The 25102-nt window shown below is 46.4% G+C and overlaps 1 protein-coding gene across 28 annotated transcripts in view; it reads left to right on the top strand.

The window, feature by feature from the left end:
• The window catches only part of ABLIM1 (actin binding LIM protein 1), a 303758-nt gene that overhangs the window by 150696 nt on the left and 127960 nt on the right, over positions 1-25102 (top strand). For all 28 annotated transcript variants that reach the window (XM_023240969.2, XM_019813866.3, XM_045040719.1 and 25 more), the window contains exon 2: positions 11204-11338. In XM_023240969.2, the coding sequence (XP_023096737.1) occupies positions 11204-11338 (135 nt within the window). The remainder of the gene's footprint in view (positions 1-11203; positions 11339-25102) is intronic.

The raw sequence follows: 25102 nt of genomic DNA, 5'->3' as shown, positions 1-25102 counted from the left end.
ATCCTGTGAGGGCAGGGGGCTCCCAGTTTGCCTACACTGTGGGCTGAAAAACAGTCCTACCACAGCTCGTCAAAGATAAGCTAGACTATTCTCTGATTCTATCGCTCCACTCAAGACCTCCACCCAGAGAGAATTAAGGAACTGTAAAGTTTGTTCCTTAACCTGCCCTCCAAGGAGGCACAGGGGCAAACGTCTTTCACTGTCCTGTATTCCACGATGCCCTTCGCTCTGTGCTCCAGCTAAACCAGATTTCCAGATGTTCCCCCAAACGCACCCTGTCCCACCCTTCGTTGTCTAAGATGCCTTCCTCTTCCTTCCCATTCATTTAAGTCCCTCCCTTCCTTTGACGCACAGCCAAAGGAGTGCTTCCTTCTTGAAGCATTTTTCTGGGTTCTCTTTCCTCCTCTTATAATTTAATTCTGGCACACGATTTATTCGCTACCTTGTATCCGTATGCATTCATTCTCATGCATTTTTTCTCTCTCTCTCTCTCTCCCCACCCTCTTCCTTCCATCTCCCTCTATCTACCCTACTAAGCTGTAAGGATCTAGAGTTTATAGGAATGTCAAGGGCTTAGAAACGTTGCCCCTTTCTCCTTCTGTTGCTCTTGGCCATGAAGCCTCTATTTCAGAAGATGGCCAGGCCAGACCTATCATGCCCCCAGCATGCTCCGGGCTCTCCCCTCTTCAGGCCCGAAGGGCTCATGGAGCCCCTGCTCTCTGAACTGTCCTCCCCATCACCCTGTCACCTGCAGCCCACCCCCCTGTGTCAAATCACACTCTCTCCTCTCTAGCGGAACTTTCTCCACCCACTTGTCCCAGCCTAGTGCTTGCTCGTCTCTTCAGAAGTCCTTACATATTGTCTGTGCCCGTCCTATACCCTTCATCTCCCAGGAAAGCCCCCGAGTGGTTTTCTCTCTGCTCTGATCGGCTCTCCAGGTAGGACTTGCTGCGGGCTGTGCACATGTCTGGGATCCCCGCCTTCAGAGGCAGGGATGGCTTGGGTAGTCTGTCTCTGGAGTCCCCACAGTGCCTGCACAACACAGCACACGCAGCGGCAATCACTCGGTCAACATTTGTTGACTCTGTTGATGAGAGATTATTTCCCGAGGATGGTAAGGTTGCATTTCGTTTTCATGGAGGCATATTTTTGATGTCTCTCTGTTCCCTGTCCCCCAGTCCTGCGTAGGACTTCAAACATATTTTTTCTTTCCCGGTGATAGACTTTGCGAAGTCTGTGCTCTCTTAAACTCCGGAAGAGAATCTCTTCTCCGTACCCAGAGAGCAGTTCTAGCATTTGTAAAATCGTGTCTGATTTTGCGTGTTGGACGCTGGGAACACGAACTATTTGCGTTTGTCTCCCCCTCCCCGCCTCACCGTGGGTGCAGACACCAGAGAGAGCCAGGGCAAGGTGAGCTGCTGTGTTTATTCACAAAGTGCGAATGGGAGTGCCTTTTCAGAAAGGGTTCAAATTCTGATTTCGAGAATTTGGAATTTACCTGAACCAAAAGGCTCATCTTGCTGTTTACTAGCATTATAGCCTAGACACCGTGGTGTGCTGGTAAACGCTCTGGGAGGGGGGGCAGGAGAAGGCCTGGATGTGTAAAGGCTGCCAATAACCATAGTGTAAATCCGCCCCCCCCCCCCCCGCCGGCTCTCCCCCCACGGCCTATCTCAAACTACAAGGTGAAGTCACTGGCCGCACAGTTGGGCGGGCAGTGCACGGTCGGCTCTCCACAGCAAAACCAGCTCCGGCTTCCCACTCGTGGGGCAAGTCCCTTAGCGTCTCTGAAGGTCACTTTTTTTTTTTAATTTTTTTTTTCAACGTTTATTTATTTTTGGGACAGAGAGAGACAGAGCATGAACGGGGGAGGGGCAGAGAGAGAAGGAGACACAGAATCGGAAACAGGCTCCAGGCTCTGAGCCATCAGCCCAGAGCCCGACGCGGGGCTCGAACTCACGGACCGTGAGATCGTGACCTGGCTGAAGTCGGACGCTTAACCGACTGCGCCACCCAGGCGCCCCTGAATGTCACTTTTCATGGCTGTAGAATGAGGTGAATTTGAAGTTGATGGGATCAAGGGAGATAATATACTTGGACCCCTTTTATAAATCGTGAAGTACGAATGCACATATCCGTCATTTTCATTAGTTTGTCTAAAATGCTATTTTTAACTAATCGGTCATTCCCGTAGTATCCTGAGCCGTGAGTAAAAGCATCCAAAACAAAAGGCAAAGACAGCCGGGAGCTTCCTGTGCTGTTGTCAGACTTCAGTTCGTACCTCACAGGGATACCTGGACCTGCGTCTTGGTTCTTTCTATTTTAACCCCTCTAAGGTGTCTGGAGTTGGAATTGGGGGTGGAAGCCAATATTGGTATCGTGCCTAAGCTAAACCCTGTCCCGTGACCATAGGCCCGGATGCTAATAGACCGTGATCCTGTCTCTAAACTCATGTTCCCAGAATGGCTCCAGGGGGACCACGGTCTGTCCCAGTCTCTAGGTCAGCAAGGAGGTCACTCTCTAGCAGCCTGTAAAGATGTAGGGTTTTAGGGGCGCCTGGGTGGCGCAGTCGGTTAAGCGTCCGACTTCAGCCAGGTCACGATCTCGCGGTCCGTGAGTTCAAGCCCCGCGTCAGGCTCTGGGCTGATGGCTCGGAGCCTGGAGCCTGTTTCCGATTCTGTGTCTCCCTCTCTCTCTGCCCCTCCCCCGTTCATGCTCTGTCTCTCTCTGTCCCAAAAATAAATAAACATTGAAAAAAAAAATTAAAAAAAAAAAAAAAGATGTAGGGTTTTGCCAGCCCGGTTCCGACTGAAGCCACTGCCCACTGGTTTGACTTGATCCATTTCTTTTTTTTTCTTTTTTTAATGCCTTTAAATGTTTACTTATTTTGAGAGACAGAGAGATAGAGAGCAAGCAGGGAGGGGCAGAGAGAGGGAGACAGAGAATCCCAAGCAGGCTGTGCACTGTCAGTGCAGAGCCCGATGTGGGGCTGGAACTCACGAACCGCGAGATCATGTCCTGAGCTGAAATCAAGAGTTGGATGCTTAACTGACGGAGCCCCCACGTGCCCCCGACTCGATCCATTTCTAAATGGGCTTTCTGGGGAAGGGACAATGTGAGATTCCTGGCTGACCTTAAAAGGCTCTATCAAATTTCAGAAGGGATTTTTGTCATACCTGAGACATGCCTGCTCATGCAGGCTGGTGACAGTTTCTGCTGACGCGGACCTCTGTGCGCTAGGGTAGTACTGGAGGGGATGAGGTCATGTGATCACCTGGGAGGCGAGACCTGTATTCTTAGCCCCTCTTTACCGTCTCGGGGGAAGAGAAGCACATGGCGGGAACGCAGGCCTGAGAGGCAGGGATCCGGCCTCCTCATCCAAAGTCCTTTCTAATTACTGTGAGGGAGGGGAGGCGGGACTCTAAGCAAATGACTGCACCCCAAAGTAACATTACTGAGTGCGTCAAAGAAAGGCTAGCGGAGGTCACGGAAGGGTGTTGCCTCAGTGAGTTATCTCAGCCTAGAGGTGTGTCTGAGGACTCACTCTTTTAGGAGGCGGCGATACGTCCCTTTCTGAGATTCGCCTTCCTCTACAGAAGGCAGGTGTAACACATCCGGGCCAAAGCGTCATGTAATTTACAAGGAGGAAACTTCCTGGCTGAATCATCATAATCCTAGGACCTCTTTGCCTTGCGAGAATCAGATTAACTGGATTTGAGCCTGGGACGTTTCTATAAGCAGGAGCCCGGCTGACCGGTTGCTGACTGTGCCTTTCAGTTGAGAGGAATAGCACAGACCTGTTGCGCCACGTCAGAAAGGCGAACTGAGTGTGCGGACATCTTACAAGTGGAGGGTGACAGGTGGCAGGGAAGCCAGAACTCAGCCGTCCTGCTGCCCGCCTGCCGGGAGTGTCAGTGCCAAGGCAGCCCTGCGTTTTGTGCCCACATAATAATCCTGATTAACAAACTAACGTGGTATAAAAAAAAAATTAGGTCGTGGAAGCCAATTAAAGAGGAAGATCATTTTGAGCAGCTAATGACAGGGTTACGGTGTGTAGCTCCAAGGAACTACCACTTGGCACAGCAGGAAATTGACTTTTAGGTAAACTGCAAATTAAGCACTCTATGCACTTACGTAAACTCTTGAGTTTCTTGCTTCCTGGGCTCAATAGCAGTGCCCTTCTAGCACAAAGAAGGGGAGTAGGAGTGGAGAGAAGCCGGAGCATCTCTGTGATGTGTGTTTACCATTAAATGGGAACTAATGGGGTAGAAGCTCAGAAAATATTGTAGGTAATCCAACAGTCTCGGCAACGTAGACTCCTAGGAGAATAGGAAGCCCACCTTTAAGCGGCAACCAACCTTACCAGCAGAATATCATTCTGTGATTGCAGATCCAGACGAATCCTAACAAGAGACCCTTTTCCAATCCAGGCCCGTGCTCAAGGCGGAGGCCACAGGGACGGCCGTCCTGGTGGCAGGCTGCGTTTCCTCCCGGTATCACCCTCACCCTGTGAGTGTTCTTTTCCCATAAATTGCTGCAGCCTGGACTAATTTCCTTTTATATTTGAAGTGCTATTTCCCATCTGCTTATTTACTAGCAGGTGTTACCTTTGGGATTATGATGCAGCTGGGTGTTCCCTGCCTGTGAGCTGTGTAATCAGAATTTAGCTAGTACGTTGCACTGGTCTCATTTCCTTCTGTGCTGGATACGGCTTTCCTGTGGAAGTCCCCTGTGCAGTGCTCCCGAGCACGGGCTTTGGAGGCAGACTACTTCTTAGCTGTGTGATCTTGAACAAGGGATCCAGTTCAGCGGAGGTACCCTCCTCAGCACTATAGGAATAAGAAGACAGCACCCCCATAAGGCATCTGTGAGAATGACCTGTGATCACAAGGATAAATGAGTCCTCTTAATGCCCGGAACATAGTAAGTCCTCAATAAATAGTACCTGCTGTAATAATAGAGTGGAGTTATCTACTGAGATGCCGTGAATTCAGAACTCCGTAGCTTCACGCGGGAGATGCTCCAGTAACGGTATTGGGTGGCAACCATATTTTCCCTGATCCAGAAATTGAACTGAGAAGTCCAGAGATGGCAACCCGGATTATCTGATGCGTGAAGTGAGAAGTAACCAGAAATTTGGAGTAATTGGCTGTGGAGCTTGCGGTTGCGTGAGGCCAGGGTTGACGCATTGTGACACAAAAGCAAAATAAGCACAAAACAAGACAAAGTCAGATGCTGGGTGACAATACAGGTATTAAGTGCGGGAGGACGTGGGGGAGAATGGAATATTGGATCAACACAGACCAGAGTGAGAGCTTCAGAGAAGAGCCGGGAGCTGGGCTCGGCCCCATGGGTCAGGTTGGATTTGGACAAGTAGGAAAAGAAGAAAGGGTTCTAGGTGAGGCACAGAGCCATGTGTGAAGGCTCTGGGGATGCTGAAGATCGTAGACCAGGGAGTGGTCAGAGGGCCCAACCAAAAGGGGATTGGCGTATTTATATAAACAAGTCATAGAGTATTGTGTGCATTCTTTGCGGTTGGTTCAGAACCACTTTTCACAGTGCTCAGTACTCTGCAAATACTAAATAGCTTAGATATCTAAATAGCTGGTGGGGACCGTGTTGTTGAAGATCTCTGAAGCTACTCAGAGCACTTTAGGCTTGATGGACTGGGACTGAGAGAGCTATCAGAAGTATTTTGTTTTTACTTTAAGGAACTTTATTTTGTAGAACACTTTTCAATTTGTAGAAAATGTGAGTACAGTACAGTACAGTACAGAGAATTTCTGTATACCTGAAATTTCCCAGGTCAGTAACGTTTTACATTAATATAATCCTTGCATTATAATTAACCAATATGGATGCATTATTAACCAAAGTCAGTATTTTATCCGTGTTTTCTTAGTTTTTCTCCAACGTCCTTTTTCTGTTCTGGGATCTCCTCAGGGTGCCACATTAGGTTTAGTTACCACATCATCTCAGGCTTCTTACGGCTGTGACAAGAGGACTTGCCTCCTTGTCTTTGGTGATTTGGACAATTTTGAAGAGCACTGGTCAGGTCTTTGTAGAATGTCAATCTGGCAATTTTCTCATGCTTGGGTAGGATTATGGGTTTTTTTGGAAAGAAGATCACAGAGGCAGAGTGCCCATTTTTACCACATCATCTCACAGGTACAGACTATCACTGTGACTGTCACTGCTGATGTTGACCTTGAGCACCTGGCTGAGGTAGTGCCCACCAGATTTTCCCACTGCAGAGTTCCTCTTTCCCTCCTGTCCCTACTGCCCTCGTTGGAAGAAGTCACCGAGCACAGCCCACACGTAGTGGGGATTTATGTGCCACCTCTTTGCAGGTCACATTGGAGAAGAACCAGGGAGTAGAAAACTCTCCACACTCTGAGAAAAAGGGGTGAAGGGCAGGATCTGGGTGGCAAGAGGAAGGGGGTGCTCAGGCACTGTCTCTCAGACAGCGGAGAGAATTTAGTGGGACATGAAAAGAGGCTGGAATCAAGGATGATCACAGGGTTCCGAGTGGCAGTGATCAGGGGACTGTCTGGGTGTAGAGAGCACTGCATTCGTTGGCGGACAACTCCATTTCTTGGCTGTGTCACCGTGGCGGAGTCACTTCATCCCTCTGAGTCTCTGTCTGCCCATTTGTTAACCGGGGTTGACCGTTCCTGTCCTTCCTGCCTCCTAGTGCTCTTTGAGAGTGAAATGACAAAATGCAGATGTGAGGGCTCAGAAAGCCATCAGGCACAAAGCGTTGTAGTTTCAAAGGCTGGCTAAGGGAGTGCTGGGGCCTTTGGGAGAGGAGGGCACCCAGGAGAGGGTTCTGAATGTCTTAGATAATCCGGGACAAGTCATGATTCACGCTGCGTACTCTGTCATGGGTTTGTGATTGTCACCTGCTGAGGAGATTTCTGTTTCAGATACGCTTTCTCAGATGTTCTGTTTCTGGGGGTCTAGTACCTTGGTCTGTTGGGCAAGACGAGGCTGGTTGTAGATTAAAAGGAAGGACTTCCCCTAGTCTTTGTGGCCTTCTTAATACCTGTAGTGGCCTCTGCTTGGGGACACTGAAGGTTACTGGGATTGCCTTACGGATCTCGGTCCCCCAGCCTCACCACCTGCAATATCTCATAGGCATTTTCACAAGTAATGCATCCAAAATGGCACTTTGGTTTCTGTCCTTAATGGAGTTTCAGAGATGTGACTGACTTGCCTGGTCTGCCTGTGACAGGCAGCGTGAAACTTTTCAGCTTGCAGTGGGCTATTTATCTGAGTAGCCAGAATCCCTCCAAACTGGATATCACATAGTGGAGGAATCCCTTTACCTTTATGGGCAAATGGACTCGTGGCTCTTCATATATATTTCCTCACTGTTCAGAAAGTATGCGACCATGCTTTTGGTATTTCATTGTACTATTCTTACTTAAAATTTTTTTTAACATTTTATTTATTTTTGAGACAGGGAAAGACAGAGCATGAACAGGGGTGGGTCAGAGAGAGGGAGACACAGAATCTGAAACAGGCTCCAGGCTCTGAGCTGTCAGCACAGAGCCCGATGCGGGGCTCGAACTCACGGACCGCGAGATCATGACCTGAGCCGAAGTCGGCCGCTTAACCGACTGAGCCACCCAGGCGCCCCTGTACTATTCTTATTTTAGCAACGAACTGATGAGCCATGAAAGATTTTAAGCATGTCCATGCAAGTTCCAGGGTAAATCATTGACTTGGTACAGTAGAAAGAGTCAGGAAGCTCGTTAGATGTGACTCTGCCAGTAACTTGCTAGTAACTTTGGGCAAGGGATGTAAGCTCTTTGCCCCCCAAGTCTCCCTATCAGTAGAACAAGGGACCAGCCAGGCTCTGAAAGATGGCTCAGTGGCGTAAAAATTAGCAACAGAGCCAGCAGGCGTTAAGAGGAGGGTGGAATTACTGTCATTGCCATATCGCGACTGACTCAGCGTTATTTCAAAACGTGTAGACTTGAGCCAACGAACATACACGTGGCGTTAACCAAACTGCCAAAGGCACTTGGGTAAAACGAACTTCTTTATTCTTCTTTAAAAAGGAGCGAGATTCTTTTGTCGATGTTGTTGGGGTGAAATGAACACTCTTCTTTTGGTCTTTGGATTCTGTCATTCTCTAATAAGGAAAGCCCAGATCTTCACAAGGGCGTTGTTCTGATATGTGTCTGCCTACCGAGGCTGATGTATGATGGAAAGCCAAGTAGACACGATATAGGCTGTGCTCATCTCTGGGTGAGAACAAAGGTCACCTCTGGGCAGGAGGACATGGTGTAATATATATTTCCAGAGGGAAATGCTTGCAAAATACAGATGCTGATCCCAATTCTGACCTTTGTGGCTGGTGCCGGCAGTCGGGCTGGCACCTTCGTTGAGACAGAGGGGAAAGCCAAGAAGTGAAATGATATTTTCCTTCCCTCATCATTACTCAGCACGGCTTACTTGCTTAGCTATAAGGAATTCAAGCATCAAGAGAAACTGCCCAACAGTATCCAAAAAAATGCATTCTCCCTTATGGCCAAGAGATCCGCTCTGCTCCAGTATTGTTTCTGAGGAGGATGGTCTTATGGATTGCTTTTTTCAGTTAACTTTCTTGTAACTTGCTTATCCGTATTGTTTCAATTCTAGAGGAAAATCGTTCTGAACCTAGAATGTGGGTAAGAATCACCTGAGGAGCTGACTAAAACGATAGATCCCTAATTCCCACCCCTCGTTCAGTGGGGCCGAGGAATTTTTGGATATATGGCCCCAGGGGGTTCTGATTCAGGGGGTCCGCAGAGCTGCTTTGCAGATTCTCACCGGGTGCCACGCCCACTAGCGATACTTTATCACACACACTGTGTTTGTTCCCTTCCTAAGCCAAGTCCTAGTTGCTGCTTTCAGAACCGCCCTGGAGCCTGGATAAATAAATCCTTGCCTGACTCATAACAGTTTGCAACTCAGACAAATAGTACGGGAGAAGCGTAAGTTTGGGAGGCAGAAAGGCCTGGGTGTCGAGCTTCCAGCTTCTACTTACTGTTCCCTGAGCAGGTTGCTCAAGAACTTGTTCCATTTGCTTATCTGTCAAATGGGAACCGTATTACTCACATCACCGAGAGGCGGGGGCGGTGGTGACGATGGGAGAGAATGACTTGTGCATCAGCACTCAGCACCATGCCTGCCATTTAGTGGATAGATGCTCAATAAATATCCCTTTCCTCCATTCTCACTGGAAGCAGGATTAAGAAACAAAACAAAAATTCATAGTCATATTTTCCACCAGTACTTAAAGCAAATATTGCTAGAGAATCTTTTTTTTTTTTTTTGAGTTTATTTATTTATTCTGGGGAGGGGGCGGAGAGAGACAGACAAAGGATCCAAAGCAGGCTCTGTGCTGACAACAGAGAGCCTCATGGGGGCTCAAACTCATGAACCGGGAGATCATGACCTGAGCCTAAGTTGGATGCTTAACTGACTGAGCCACCCAGGCGCCCCAAGCGAAACTTTTTTTTTTTTAATGCCCAGGTAAATAGATTCGGGGCCTTGTTACACATCACTTTAAAAGTCAGTGGTCTGTTTTGTTTTGTTTTGTTTTGTTTTGTTTTGTTTTGTTAGCAATCTGGAAAGGATGCCCCTCCTTAATTGCCTTTGGTAACGCTGACTTCTGGTGTAAATACACATTTCCAAGAGCAATCCCGGGGGCAGAGAAGGCCACGCAGGCGTGTCACAATGGTGGTACCTTTGCTGACGCTCCCCAGGTCCGGGGCAGAGAATTCGGATCAGGTGTCTAACCTGAAACCACACCTGCTCCTAGTCAAAATCTCCCAAGGACCACCTTGTTGCTCAGAACTCAGCTAGTAATGGATTATTGGGACTGGGTCGTTCTTCCTCTTTCCAGGTAAAATGAGAACGTGAGAGTGGTCTGAGAGAAACAATGCGGCATTATACTTGTGGTGTCCTGGGAGCTCCTTGCTGTAACGGGCTCTCTAAATCAAGTGTCAGCATATCTGCCCACAGCTCTCCCCTGTCCTACCTGGCTCTGCCGTTGCAGGAAAAAAAGTCATCTTTGTTCTTTGTGTTGGCTGGTGAATTTTTAGGTTCGCTGTTCCTATCCCGTCTCCTGCGTTTGTGGATACTTATGTAATACATTTCTGTATATCACATGGTTCTTCCTCCCGAGGACTCAAATCAGAGGGGGGAAAAAAAAACTAGCAGAAAGTGCCTCTCTGCATTCTTTGGCTGGAGAAATTGCGGGTTAAATGAAGACCCTTGGTCAGCTCCAGGCCACAGTGTCATCTCTCTGCCTTTTATGGGCCAGGACAGTCTCAGTAACTTCCACGTTCTGAAGGCTAAACTCTGGAAGCGGGGAGAACAATGCCAGTGAGACGCAGCATGTGACTTTAGAGCCTGAAAAGACCTTAGCAGTCCCTTGGTCCGACCGATCCCTTTTGTTTTACAGGAAACGAAACTGAGGTTCGGAGAGACCCCCATAGTTATTGGTAACTTCTTTTTTTAAAAGTTAGCGCCCACGCTGTGTGTATCAGGTCATGTGCACACGGCAGGAGGCTCCTCGTAGGCCTCCAGCGGGTGAAATGAGCTACCAGAGGAAGGTCAGGGGTGACTCTGGTAGACCAGATGAGAAACTAGCCAGCACATGCTGTCTAATGAGTCAATAAACCTTTGCTGAGCTCCTTTGGAGCATGAGCATTCTGCTGTGCTCTGACCAGCTGGGGGGAAGGAAGAAGGATACAAAATGGGGGGGGGGGGATACGAACTGTAAGAAATTGTCCCCATCCTTGAGGAGCTTACAGTCAATAGTGAACTCCTTACTGAAAGGTGTTTCTAGACCAAAATAAAGACATATGACAAATACATATTACAAAATATTAAACCATACAAGATCATATATTTAATGGCCCAGTTATGTAGTCCTACAGAGGTTTGGGAGGAAGAAAGAGGGTTGCTGGTTCCCAGAGGGACAAGTCAAGTGTTTCCCCCCTCTGGCCTGTTAAAGCCACAGCTCTCTCATTTTTCAGTGTATCCTCATGATTATGGCACGGGGAAGGGGCTCAGTTCATCCTTCTTGAATCAACGTGTGGCTCATTGGGTAACATAATTATGCGGATATTTATGTATGCCCGTAATTGACCCCTTTTGTAGGAATGCTTTCTACTCACATGGGTCTCTTGTTGGTTTTTTCCAGTGGCGCACCCTCAGGACCCTCACCACCCATCGGAGAAGCCTGTCATTCACTGCCATAAATGTGGGGAGCCATGCAAGGGTGAAGTGCTTCGGGTCCAGACCAAACATTTCCACATAAAATGTTTCACCTGCAAAGGTATGGTGCCTCCAGCTTCCTGGTCTAAAAGCATGTCACAATCTGTGCTCAACCTCAGGATCCGTCCCTTCCCTTTAACCCCATGCTAGGCCACCAGGTGATACGTGAGTGCTCAAAAGCCCTGGCGTCACTTATTTTCTCTAATTTGCTTGGAGCCGACTCATGGGGGAGGCTAAGTCCCCCAAAGACTAATGGTACACAGGCCTTTGAATGTTTACTGAGGGCCCTGATCCTGGGAAGAGGGAGAACAGTAAAAACAGTTTTGTGTTTTTCCCCTGAAATGGGAAACTCTTACCCCAAAGTCACCTTGTCCCGACAGCCATTATTTACAGAAGGGCTGGTAAGCTTGTAAGATTAGGGTTCTAACTCACTGGGTCCTGTGGGGTAAGTGGCGAGCATGTGTGTGTGCATGAGCATGTGTGTGTGCGTGCGTGTGTGTGTGTGTGTGTGTGTGTATTGAGAAGTGAGAATTAATCAACAACACTTGGAAGGCCTCCAAGAAGCTAGCAAGTTGAGACTGATTTCCATTAACAAGTCTCCCTTTTGGGGTTTCTAACTGTTGGCGTCTTGGGATGAAATACGCTGCCCTGTTATTCTGGAGCCAGGGCAGGACTGAGCGGGAAAAGAGAGGAAGAGGAGAGTGGCTCTGTGTGTTTGTTTGAGCTGAGGGCAGGTGGGGAGCTCAGGCTGGGTTGAGGGGTACAGGAGGAGGGACAAGACCATGAGCCTTCTCTGTAGCTCACCCTGCCCTCTGCACACGCTGGCCTCTCTCCTCCCTGGATGAGCATTTCCTTCTTGGTGTCTTCTCACGGTATGAACTCAGCATTGTCATCTTAAGCCATCCATCCTTGGCCATCTTTGGTAGGTGGACTCCAGGCTACCGAGTGACTATGAAATACATGAAAACAGGAGGGGCAGGGCCTTATCTGGAGTCCACAGCTGACTGTTTCACCGTGGGTAAACTTTTCAGGAGAAAGAGCACTGACAAATGGCTGGGTGAGAAGTTGGAAGGGGAGGGGAGGACGTCAGTTTAGCTCCTATTGAGCATGACAAAGGGCTGCACTGCGCATTCTATAGAGAAGGATTCTTTAGTCCTTCCGCAAACACCTAGGAGTAAGTACCAGACATCATTTTCAGATGACTCAAGTTGGCCATCCAGAAACATCACGGTCTCACCCAGGGTGCTGACCGTGCTGCTACTCTGCGTGGCTTGAGTCTTACCATTGCCACCGAGCAGCTCTGTGATCTCAGGCAACTTACGTCTCTCCGTGGCCCCATGTCCTTATCTGTACAATAAAGAGACTAGACCATGGGATATTTAAGTCATCCTAGGTCCGAGGTTTGCCGATTCCGTATACACATAACAATGTGTATAATAGAGAACCCAGAGGTACTGAATTAGAGCCTCCTACCATGTCAGAGAAGAGGTGTTTTCTGGTTACATCCAGATTGGTTAACTGAGAGCCAGGCATTATATTCTGTTTCATTTTTTTGCTCATAAATTGCCTGAGATGTGGCGCAAGGAGTAGATTTAGATTTGGTTTGAAATAAATATGGTCCACAAACAACGGTGGCTTTGCATGTATTCTGTATTTTTTTTTATGTTTATTTTGAGAGAAAGAGTGTGGGGGAGGGGCAGAAAGAGAAGGTGAGAGAGAATCCCAAGCAGGCACCAAGCTGTCAGCAGAGTGCCCAACGTGGGGCTCAGACGCGTGCGCTGTGAGATCATGACGTGAGCCAAAGCGAAGAGTCGGACACTTCACCAACTGAGCCATCCAGGTGCCCTCTGTATTTCTAATGGAAAGTACCAAGCGTTAGTCTCAGGTCTGGGTTGTCACTGTTCAGCACACTAAGGTATTAGAAGACATGTTTGTTTATCCCCCATGGGAAGCTTCCTTGCTTTTTTTTTCTTTTCTCGTTTAAACCTAAGGGCTGAATGTAAGTTACTTATGTTGGGACGTTTTCCCGTATACTTTATTTCATACTACAAATGTGTTCCTGAAAAGTCGAGTGTTTATATAAATTAAATCATATTTTAGGAGAACTTGCTATTTGTAGGAACTATTTTTAGTTTAACAAAACTTTACTAAAATAAATGTCTTCTATTCCTATAAATTTCTATTTTCTCACACTTGATCTGTCAATGTCTATTTTCCTATGTCCCCAATTCCTGGGGTTACCCGTTTCTTTAATACCCAAAGAAAATGGCGTATGCACCTCATTCCTTATACCCTAGCAAGTCCATTCCTTTTCCCCAAGATTCTAGAGTGATGTTGCCCAAATAGAAATACTCTGCGAGCCATGTACGGAATTCTAAATTTTTGAATAGCTGTGTTAAAAAGGCATAAAGGGATGGGTGCAATGAACCTTCATAGTGTCTTTTATTTATCTCTACCTACGCAAAATGTTATTTCAACATGTAATTAATATAAAAATTATTGAAATATTTGACATTATTTTTTTTCATACGTGCTTAATCGCACATCTCAGTTTGGACTGGTCACGTTTCAAGTGCTCAGTAGCCCTTTGTAGTTAGTGGCTACAGTATGGGAAGCCCAGCTCTAGAGAGCCCTTGAGATTTGCATTCTTGTGGTCCCCTCTTGCTCCCACTTCTTGCCAATACCAAATTCTTGGTCTCCCTTTTTTTTTTTTTTAATGTTTATTTATTTTTGGGACAGAGAGAGACAGAGCATGAACGGGGGAGGGGCAGAGAGAGAGGGAGACACAGAATCGGAAACAGGCTCCAGGCTCCGAGCCATCAGCCCAGAGCCTGACGCGGGGCTCGAACTCACGGACCATGAGATCGTGACCTGGTTGAAGTCGGACGCTTAACCGACTGCGCCACCCAGGCGCCCCTTGGTCTCCCTTTTTGAATGCTGCTCCTTGGGCATTGCTTCACCTCACACTGGCCACCATGCCTCTTTATTTCCCAAGATCCCACTAACATAAGGCAGCTGTTTTCGGCAGACTTTACTGAAGGTTTGGGATAATGGAAGGAAGTTATAGCCCAGAACAGGCAAGACTGTCCTGATATTCTCAGGCCATGTCCAAAACAAGAAGTTTCTCATTAGCGGGTGCCCCTCCTATCTGTCTGTCTGTCTATCTATCTATCTATTAATAGACTTTGATTTTTTTTTTAATTTTTTTTTAATGTTTATTTATTTTTGGGACAGAGAGAGACAGAGCATGAACGGGGGAGGGTCAGAGAGAGAGGGAGACACAGAATCGGAAGCAGGCTCCAGGCTCTGAGCCATCAGCCCAGAGCCTGACGCGGGGCTCGAACTCATGGACCGTGAGATCGTGACCTGAGCTGAAGTCGGATGCTTAACTGACTGAGCCACCCAGGCGCCCCTAGACTTTTATTTTTAGGGTAGTTTTAGGTTTACATAAAAAGTGAACAGGAAGTACAGACCGGGGCCATTTCTCATACTTACTCAGAACTTCCACCTGCCACTATCTTGGTAGGTCTTCCTCTCTCTACAAAGACCCTTCTCCCCTCCGTCCCTGGGACCCCCATTTCCTTCTCCCTCACCCTCCTGACTCCACATTGTCTTAGAGTTTCTACTTCTTATGAATCCATTAGAATGGTTTCCCAGAAGAAACAGAAGTCTTCTCCTTAAGGAATGTGGTCTTCCTCTTAACCGCCATGGCCCAGACTGCAGCTAAGTCTTAAAACAAGTTTTTTTTCTTTCTTCCCATTACATCTAAAGCAAAAATGCCATGTCCAGATAGTGAGCTAATGTCCCAGGACAGAGGATTTGGGGGAGAGAGAAGTTGCTAAAACCAGCCTGGGCTTTTGGGCAAGAGCTGGCCAAGTGCAGAGGAAGAACATTCAGGTTCTGACTGTGATTTGGGGGCCAGGCAGAGTTTCTCCCTCAAGTTCTCTCCCCTCCCTCACGCCCTACTCTCCTTCACTCACATACCTTGCTGCCAAAGCCTCATAGTTCTTGAATGGGACCAGAAGTAGCCTTCCACAATTAGAAAGAACATCCTAAAATGCAGATACCTATGGGAATAAAAAGCAGAAATGAACTCTTTCCCTAGGATTGAGTTTTGAAAGGAGACAGAGAAAGAGGACACCAAACATCTTACATGAGAGCCAGATGTGTGTGAAGGTAGGAAAGGGTTGCTTTGGAGGAACTAGAGTTCAGAGCACAGACTTAAGCCAGTGATCAGTCCATGAGTTCGCAGGGTTAACTGTAACAGAATCAAGGTTGGTGAGCCAGAATTTTGTTGGTGAACCCATCTCACTCCCTAAAATGTGTGACATCTTGGGATCTGATGGTGTAGGAGTTATTTATCCGATTAGAAAATGTTAACTGGACACATACTCCTTGTGGGATATTATGCTAAGTGCTGAAAATAGGAAGAGACAGCATACCATGTTTGTCCTCGAAGATCTCATAGGGTATTTGGAGAGACATACAAATAAGCAACATTTATGATACTGGGTAATAAGTGCTGAGATGGAGAAATAGATAAGAGGCAGAGAGACTCAGGGGTGAGAGGATAGTAGTTGATTTGGAAATAGTGTAGGGTAGCAACAGGAGAATGGGGGGAGATTTAAGAGACACTGAAAGTTAAGGTTGATAGGATTTGGTGACCGTAGGTGAGGAATGAAGAAGGATCCAGGGTTCCAGTTGGACTGCCTGTGTGGACAGATGGCTGCTGCCCACTAAAGAAGTACAGGAGCACTGGACAGGGTAGTTCAAGGCAGAGAGTTCAGCCTCTCTGGGCTACACTGAGGTTGAGGACACATGGTGCATTCGGAGTCCAGTAGGTTTAGCACTCAAGAGGTAGATCATGGTTTGTGTTGAGAAGGTTGTTTTTTTTTTTTAAATTATTTCTTTTTATTAAGTAAACTCTACCCCCAGGGTGCCTGGGTGGACCAGTTGGTTAAGCATCTGACTCTTGGTTTCTGCTCAGGTCAGGATGTCACAGGTTCTTGAGTCCGAGCCCTGCATAGGGCTCTGTGCTGACAGTGTGGAGGCTGCTTGGGATTCTGTCTGTCTGTCTGTCTCTCTCTCTCTCTCTCTCTCTCTCTCTCTCTCTCTCTGTCTCTCTCTCTCTCTGCCTCTCTCTGCCACTCCACTCCCCCAAATAAATAAATAAACTTAAATAAATAAAAGTTTCTTCCTTGTATATCAAAAAAGTAAACTCTACCCACAACGTGGGGTTCAAACTCATGACCCTGAGATCCAGAGTCACATGCCCTAGTGACCAAGCCAGCCAGGCTCCTCTGGAAGAAGGATTTGACAGTGTTTTGGCATCTAGGTAGTGGCTGAAGCTAGATGATTGCGAGTGGCATTGCCCTCAGAAAGGGCAATAAAGAATGCCAGCATCTGAAGGAAGTAGAACCAGTTTCCATTTGTAACCTTGGGAAACATACCCACCTGCTAACGAGATGAGGAAAATGTTTCAATTAACAGATAGTTTCCATAATTAAAAGGAGATCCCCAAAGCTTCTGTTATTCTTTGTAACAACCCGATGGGAGTAAAATACAGCTGCAGGGTTCTGGGCGGTGCTGTGCTCTGTCTTCAGTACTCGGTAGTTGTGTGTCTCGTCTTTTCCAATTAGCAGCGATCATCTCACCAACTTAGAGATTTTTTTCCTTAAGGCTCATTCTGATACTGATCCAGTGACATGATAGGTTTTTTTAATTATCACATTGTCTTCATCATAGTTGTAATAATGCTCAACGAGAGAATAAGAAATCCATTTAAATATTACATAGGTAATATTTAGTTAACTACATATTTAATGAATTTTATATTCAATATTTAATTATAATTATATATACAGTTCATCATAGTGATACATTACATTGTTGGCTATAATTTTCATTGTTTATCTCAAGCATTTGTTTCAAGTAATGCCCTGAATTCATTTTTTTCTGCCCCAAAGTTCTAGAGCATTTAGAAAAGATTGAGGACCAGGGGATCAAGAGGGGCCATTGGGCAAATCTTTTGTTTTCAGTGTGCCTTTCCTCTACTGTCCTATATGAGATTTTAACTATTCCCTATATTACATTTCTCTCTGAACATTTATCATTATGTAACATATATTACTCATTTATCTTCACCCTCTGCTAGAGAGTAAGCTCCTAGAGGGCAGAGATTTTGGTCTGTTTTGTTCACTGCCGTATACCCGGAGCCTCGCACAATGCCCAACATGGTAGATGCTCAATAAGGGGAATGAATGACTGAGTGAATGAACGGAAGAACGATGGCCATGTATTTCTTTGGATGAGTATTCGTAAGTGTTTCCAATGGCATAGCTAGTCAACGAGATTGATCAAGTGCTTAACGTGATAAATGTCCTCACCTGGTTATTAGACAATAACATCATCTTCCAAAAAGAAGGGGTGTGACCCCAATGTTTATAGCAGCATTATCGACAAAAGCCAAAGTATGGAAAAGAGCCCAAATGTCCATCGATCGATGAATGGATAAAGAAGACGTGGTGTATACACACACACACACACACACACACACACACACACACACACACACAACGGAGTATGACTCAGCAATAACAAAGAATGAAATCTTGCCATTTGCAACAATGTGGATGGAACCAGAGTGCATTATGCTAAGGGAAATTAGAGAAAGACAAATATCATATGACTTCACTCATGTGGAATTTAAGATACAAAACAGATGAACTTAAGGGAAGGGAAGGAAAAATAATATAAAAACAAGGAGGGGGGCAAAACAGAAGAGACTCTTAAATACAAAGCATAAACTGAGGGCTGCTGGCGGGGTTGCAGGAGGGGGGTTGGGCTAAATGGGCGAGGGGCATTAAGGAAGACACTTGTTGGGATGAGCACTGGGTGTGCGCACATAGGGGATAAATCACGGGAATCTACTCCTGACATCATTAGTGCAGTGTGTGCGAACTAACTTGGATGTCAATTAAATAAATAATGCAATAAAATACAATACAAGAAGGGGTGTGAGCACAGCTTTCTGTCATTGACGACAGAGCTGCGTGCCTGCTGACAGGTAGGACAGCTAAGAGACTGTGCCGAAGGCTCCAGCCAGGCAGCTGTGGGGTAGGTGTTGCTGCTGCTGAGTTTTTTTTATACTGCTCTAGATCCTATGCTTTCCCCTTTGGGTTTGCCTGGGCAGACCGGATATGGGTTATTTTCAGGCCCAAGTAGAAAGCCGATGAAACCCCAGTGAGTAGAATGGAAGCAGTTTCTTGTATCTCCTAAGAGCCGAGGTTGGGCTTTTAATACCTATTTAGAGAATATTAGTCATTCAGAAATTGATTAAAAGGCAGAATTAACCAGCATGCAGGGAAAACCATTCTTTTACAAATATGGTCCCTTCTCACAGCAAACGAGAAACCACTTGTATGTCATCTTTTGTCTATAAAGGACAATCCTTTTGAATTTTGTACCATCTGAAAGTGTTACCCATGAAGTAAATACAAGGTAGATTTTTTTTAAAGAGTTGAGGTTTTGAATTCCAAGCTGGAACAGAAGGAGCGCTCATAAGTTCTCCAAAATACGCTGCTTAACTGACTCTTACTGGGACGGAATTATCCAGGGGCCTCTTGTGAGCAGGGGTGCCAGTAAGCCGTTTGTTCTGAATTGTCTTTTCAAGGTTGTTTGTACAGCCAACAGCCTTGGAAGATAGAGATAGTGTCTCCGCCGGGAGCAGAGGGTAGATTTGTTTGCTGCCTCGTGTCATAGAGATCATATCTGCACCTGGAGCAAAGGTTGGACAGGTTTGCTTGTAGCTCATTATAAAAGATTGGGATTTCCTAAAGCTCACGATTCTTCAGCTGTGACACCCACTCGTCGCACACGCATTTACTTCTCTTGCTTCTGGGGACTTACGGGGCTTGGAAAACCAGTAAGGGACACGGAGCTTACACTGACTGCTGTAAGTATTGAAGTCTTTCACTTCTGACCCAGGGGTCGATGTCTTCTGCCGGCACCCATAAAACTAGGGCAGGCTCATTTGTTAGCCTCTAAGGCAAATCTCATGTTCTTTATGGTTCTTGACAACTCTCAGTTCACGTCCTTGAAAACTTTCTTTTTTTTTTAATTTTTTAAATGTTTTTATTTATTTTTGAAAGAGAGAATGAGACTGAGAGTGAGCGGGGGAGGGGCAGAGGGAGAGGGGGAGACACAGAATCTGAGGCAGGCTCCAGGCTCTGAGCTGTCAGCACAGAGCCCGACGCAGGGCTCGAACTTGCGAACTGCAAGATCATGACCTGGGCCGAAGTCGGATGCCTAACCGACGGAGACACCCTGGCGCCCCTTGAAAACTTATTTCTTGAGACGGGGTAGGCTGAAGTTGACCCAGCTTGATTGAAAAAGTAGACTATTTCTAAGAAAATGATTTGTACAACAGAGGTTATGGGAGTGCTTATAGAGGAGGGAGGAAAACTGAGACTTTGCGTAGGCATTTTTTTAATGTTTGTTAAACATTGAAGAGAGAGAGAGAATGAGCAGGGGAGGGGCAGAGAAAGAGAGAGAGAGAGGGAGAGAGAGAATCCCAAGCAGGCTCTGTACTGACAGCATAGAGCCTGACTCAGGGCTCCAACTCACAAACCATGAGATCGTGACCTGAGCTGAAATCAAGAGTCGGATGCTCAACTGACTGGGCCCTGCTAGGTGCCCCTCCTCAGGCATTTTTAAAGCAAGCCTTGAGCCAGTTATATGGTGGTTCTTTTCATCTCCTGACACTGAACCCTTAGAGCGCCTCATGCTCAGGCCTCACCTGTTTGTTTGTCTGCTTCCTCAGACTTCCCAGCCTGCAAAACTGTTGTTCATAAGACACCCACCCAGTCTACAGTGTTTTGCAATAGCAACCTGAATGGACGAAGACAGGACATTAATCAGACAGTCAAATAATCATACAAATGTGACTTACCAACTGTGATCGGTCCAACAAAGGGAAAATAAAAAGCTGCATGAGCAAAGACCGCGAGCCTGCGGCAGGACGATCTTGGTGTGTTGGTGGTGGGGGGAGGGGCAGGTGGTCAGGAACGACTCCTCCCACCCCCACCTCTCGAAAAAGAGCAGTTTGAGCCAACAGATAATGGCTAAAAATCCAGCCACCACTTAATTCCTCCGAGTAATAAAAGTCAACTAAATGGACTTCATTATTCCAAAGAATAGCATTCTTTTCTTACTAAAAGTCCCTTGATCTTTGTGTAAATCAACCCAGGAATGTTGACGCTTGAGGCCTTCAGATCTTTACCATGTGAAATGTTTATGGAGCATCTATCACGTACCCATTTGGCGTGCCATTCTGTAGAGGGTTGAGAGGTATATATGACACGGTACCTACCTCTAAAGAACCTGTGATCTCGTGGCAAGCTATGCGCCTACTAGTGGGACCGTCACTGGCCACAGACAGGTGCAAGCGAGTGGTCCAGGGTCCAGGCGTGCTGAGTCGGGGGCTGCAGAGGCCACCCAGAGCTCAGCGGTCTGGATGTTGCCAGGGAGGAAACAGCATCTAATAAAGCACGGACCCTCCAGAAAACTTAATAACCTTCCCAGGACTGGAAGTGGGGCACGTGCTAGTTTGGTTCAGGGGTAGGGGCTGCATTATTCAAGGCAGCGGATGGTGAAGACAGAGGGTGCAGCGAGAGGTGACACTGGCCTTCGTTCAGGCGAACACCTGCCTACAAAAGCAAATGGGACCACGATGTTCCCATTGCCATTTGAAAGATGGCATTTTTAAACATTAATTATAGTAGCTATTCCTTTTCAAAAATGGAATTACTGTTAATATGTTATTTATAGCCACATAGCTTTAAAAAGACTTCTGAACATTGGGTGTCTGTGGAAAATTTTTAAACTCTGATCATGTAAACCCTTCCCTCGAGGTAGCATTGCAGAAATTGTCATATCGGATTATGTTTTAATAGAGACCGTTACCGCATAGCAATATAAGTCTCGGCTCTGTGTTAGAGGATATGGAAAATGCGGCCTTTTGATGGCTTTTAAAAACCCTTTGGCCCCTATAATGTTCAGTTCACCAAGAGAGCCTGTAAACATCAAACTTATTTTTGTTTGTTTATTTATTTATATATTGAGAGAGAGGGAGAGAAAGAAAGAGAGAGGGGAGCGGAGAGAGAGAATCCCCCAGCAGGCTGCATGCTGTCAGTGCAGAGCCCGACTCAGGGCTCTATCTCATGAACCTTGAGATCATGACTTGAGCCGAAGTCGAGAGTCAGACATTTAACCGACTGAGCCACCCAGGCTCCCCAACATCAAACTATTTTTAAAAAGTTTATGTAGAACTGTTAGAAAATTCAGGCTACAACTCTTACTAATGTCAACGAATTGCAATAAATTTTTTTAGGAATTACTCTTTAAAGCCTGGGTTTTGTAAAGGGTCTTGGGATAAACATCCCATCTCTAATAGCACCTTCCATATTTGCCATCTTAGGATGTGGAGATGTTTACCAGGTCAGGATCATTCCACGTTGAATATGTGCGTTTATATAATGCAAGGATCTTTATGGAGTAAGATGGATGAAAATTGTAAGGTGGGGAGTTGAATGTACAGATTCGGGATCTTCTGTATTTCGTTTGTCAAAAGGAAAATTGTATCATCTAATTTATATGCTGTGAGAACGAACTCTTTAGGTTTATATCTCATTTCCAAAGTGGAACTTTAGGAAGTGGTGAAATTATGAATTCGGTTCTCTTTCCATTCCGGTGTAATCCCTGTGATTGGACCTAGCAAAAAGGGCCGAGAAAGTGATATTATCACATTGTCCATATCCGAAAGAATAAGGGCGTTTGCCATCGTGGATAGAGAGGCCATTCATTCCATCATAAAAATTTCCCAGCCGTAGAGTCAGTACAGCCTCCTTCAGCTGTTATTATAGCTGTAATCACCTCTGTGGCGAGAGCCGTGAGTTTATCTAACCTCCATCTCTTGGTACATATAAAACAAACTTTCCCCCCGTGTTGTCCTCCTTAGCTGGAAAAGAGCTGATTATTCATTGGCTTAAAGTAACTCACTGTACACGTAAAGACCATTATTGCCCTGACCTCTTTTTCTTTAGATTAATCCCAGTTTCATCTGCTTTGTTTTTTTCTTAGGCGTTCTCTCCCCGCCCTTTAATTGTTCCTCTGGCCACCCTGTGAACCCATTCCAGTTCCTTCTCGTGCGCCTGAGATGGTGGAGTGCTTAGCCAGTCACCGTCTTACTCTGTGTCATCGGGTCCTTCCTGGTACTGCTAAATGCAAAGTGGGGCAGGGTCTGGTCCTGTATAGAGCACATGTGCATTGGAAGGTCTCTTGATGGTTGGGTTGCAGTTAATATTAGTTGCTAAGAACGTTCAGAGTCTTAAAACACTTGAGAAGTTGGGGAGGGTGGGGTTGCTATCTCGGCACCACTGTCATGATGCCAGTTAGGTGCTTTCAGAAGTAGGGATAGTGAACTGGGGCGCCTGGGTGGCTCAGTCGGTTAAGCGTCCGACTTCGGCTCAGGGCATGATCTCGCGGTTCGTGAGTTCGAGCCCCGCATTGGACTCTGTGCTGACAGCAAAAATAAGATAAAACATTAAAAAATAAAAGAAGTAGAGACGGGCTGGCTGGCTCAAAGTCACGCTGAAGTGATCTCTCCTGATGCTTGCCAATTTGGCTCTGCTCACACTGGCCAGACACCTGCAATATGCAATAGAAGGAGAGGGGCAAGAATTTGCCATCTCTCTAAGTATTGTGGAGGACATTAAATGGCATGAGAAATGGTCTTTGCCTTCAGGAAGCTTGTAATTGAGGTAACTGTGCAGGTATAAGGTACAGGACAATAAATACTGAATAGGAATCAAATGTCAGCAATTGTGCTGAGCCCTGAGGAAGCACAGCTGCAGGGAATTGAGGAGGCCTCATCGGGAGGTTGAGCCTGACCCTGGGCGGGGGGCCGGAGGGGAGGGGAGGGGTCTGTCCTGCAGGGTCGTGGGAGACCCGGTTTGGAGGAAAGCACTGGTGTTAAGAGAGAAGATGAACATTTGGTAGACATTGAGCGAGAAATACGTTTCTGAATAATATCTGTGTTATTCGAGCTCGTTATAATTAATATTGTTTGCACATGGAATTCCACAAGTGTTAAAAAAACAAACTCAACGAGGGGCGCCTGCCTAGGTGGCTCAGTCAGTTAAGCGTCCAGCTTCGGCTCAGGTCATGATCTCACGGTTTGTGAGTTCAAGCCCCACGTCGGGCTCTGTGCTGACAGCTCAGAGCCTGGAGCCTGCTTTGGATTCTGTGTCTCCCTCCCTCTCTGCCCCTGCTCATGCTCTGTCTCTCTCTGTCTCTCAACAATAAATAAACGTTTGAAAAAAAGTATGGTCAAAGATTTTATTAATAAAGAGGTTCCAAAGTCATTTCTTTCCATCTAAAGCTCTTGGCTTATTATTATAAGTTCAGACTCTGAATTAAATACAAGCCCTCAAGTGCCTTGCTTTGGGGACTCATTCTGCTATCTGGATCGACCTGTGACTATCTTCTTTCTCAGATATGATGCAGGGGTGCCTGGGTGGCTCGGTTGGTTGAGTGTCCAACTCTTGATTTCCGCTCAGGTCATGATCCCAGGGTTGTAGGATCAAGCCCCACATCGGGCTCTGCCCTGGATGGAGCCCAGGACTGTCTCCCTCTCCCTTTCTCCCTCTGCTCCTCCCCTGCTTGCATTCTCTCTCTGCTTGCTCTCTCTCTCTCTCTCTCTCTCTCTCTCAAAAAAAAAAAAATCTAAGATCATTTAGAAATTAACGTAAAAAAACTATTTAATTATGTTTTTTGAGACTTGGTATTTGCTTCCAGGATGGTGCATTAGCAAATAGTTATTTCTGGTGAGAATCTGCCCCCTCACATTATTGTTTGAGTCTCTGTTCTGCTATTTTGAGCTCTGGGTTACAGCAGATAGTACTTCTGAGCTTCAGGGTATGGTATTTTCAAACACATAGCTCTCCGTTTCGGAGCAAAAGCAGACTCAATGCGACCCCACACTGTAATGGAATTTTTGTGGTTTGGGAAGACTCTATGTTGAAGTCTACTTTTATATTTTCAATGAAGAAGGGATTTGAGGAAATGGAAATGAATAGAATAACATCTTGGATGAAAAAGATTCTTTTAACATGTAGTTGGGGTAGAGGATAGAGGCAGAGAACGGGAAGTATTTGGTATTCACACCACTAATCCACCATGAAGAGCTTGGGAGGTCTACACCCCGCGTCCATCCCACCCCCAGCTCTAGTGCATGGCGCCCTAGGAGGAGTCAGGAGCGGTGCTGGCCCACACAGGATAGGACAGGGTTTTGAGGGGTTTCGAGGACAGGGTTTTGAGTGCTACTGGTAAAGCAGCACTTCTGGAGCACATGGTCTTGATCACCAGAAATGAACGGCCACGGCCATGGCCCAGCAGCCATGCTGGCAAGTTCAGAGGGGCCCCTCACAGCCTGTGATGGGCTGACCGCTGGCAGAGTGCCAGACCAAAACCCCATGCCTGCCCTAAAAAAAAGAGAAGAAAGGACCCCACCCCCATGTGAGCAGTAGCCCAGCAGAGATGCTCCGTCTGCTGATACAAAAGAAGAAAACATTTGCATTTTACCCCCAAGCCCACCTTTGGGTAGAGTTTTAAGTGTTACCTATTCTAAGTTTTTGGCAACGTGAGCTGCTTGACAGGCAGTTGGAATGTGACCGCAATGAGTCTGTTGTAACATAAAATGTTAACTGCTGTTTTTAGAAAGTTGAAGTAGTCGTTGGTACCACAGCCCCGTTCATGCCTCTAAACT

This window comes from Felis catus, chromosome D2 (genome assembly GCF_018350175.1).
Source record: "Felis catus isolate Fca126 chromosome D2, F.catus_Fca126_mat1.0, whole genome shotgun sequence".
NCBI classification, from domain to species: Eukaryota; Metazoa; Chordata; class Mammalia; order Carnivora; family Felidae; genus Felis; species Felis catus.
Note: the sequence above shows the minus strand (reverse complement) of the source record. Positions and strands in the feature narration are given on the sequence as shown.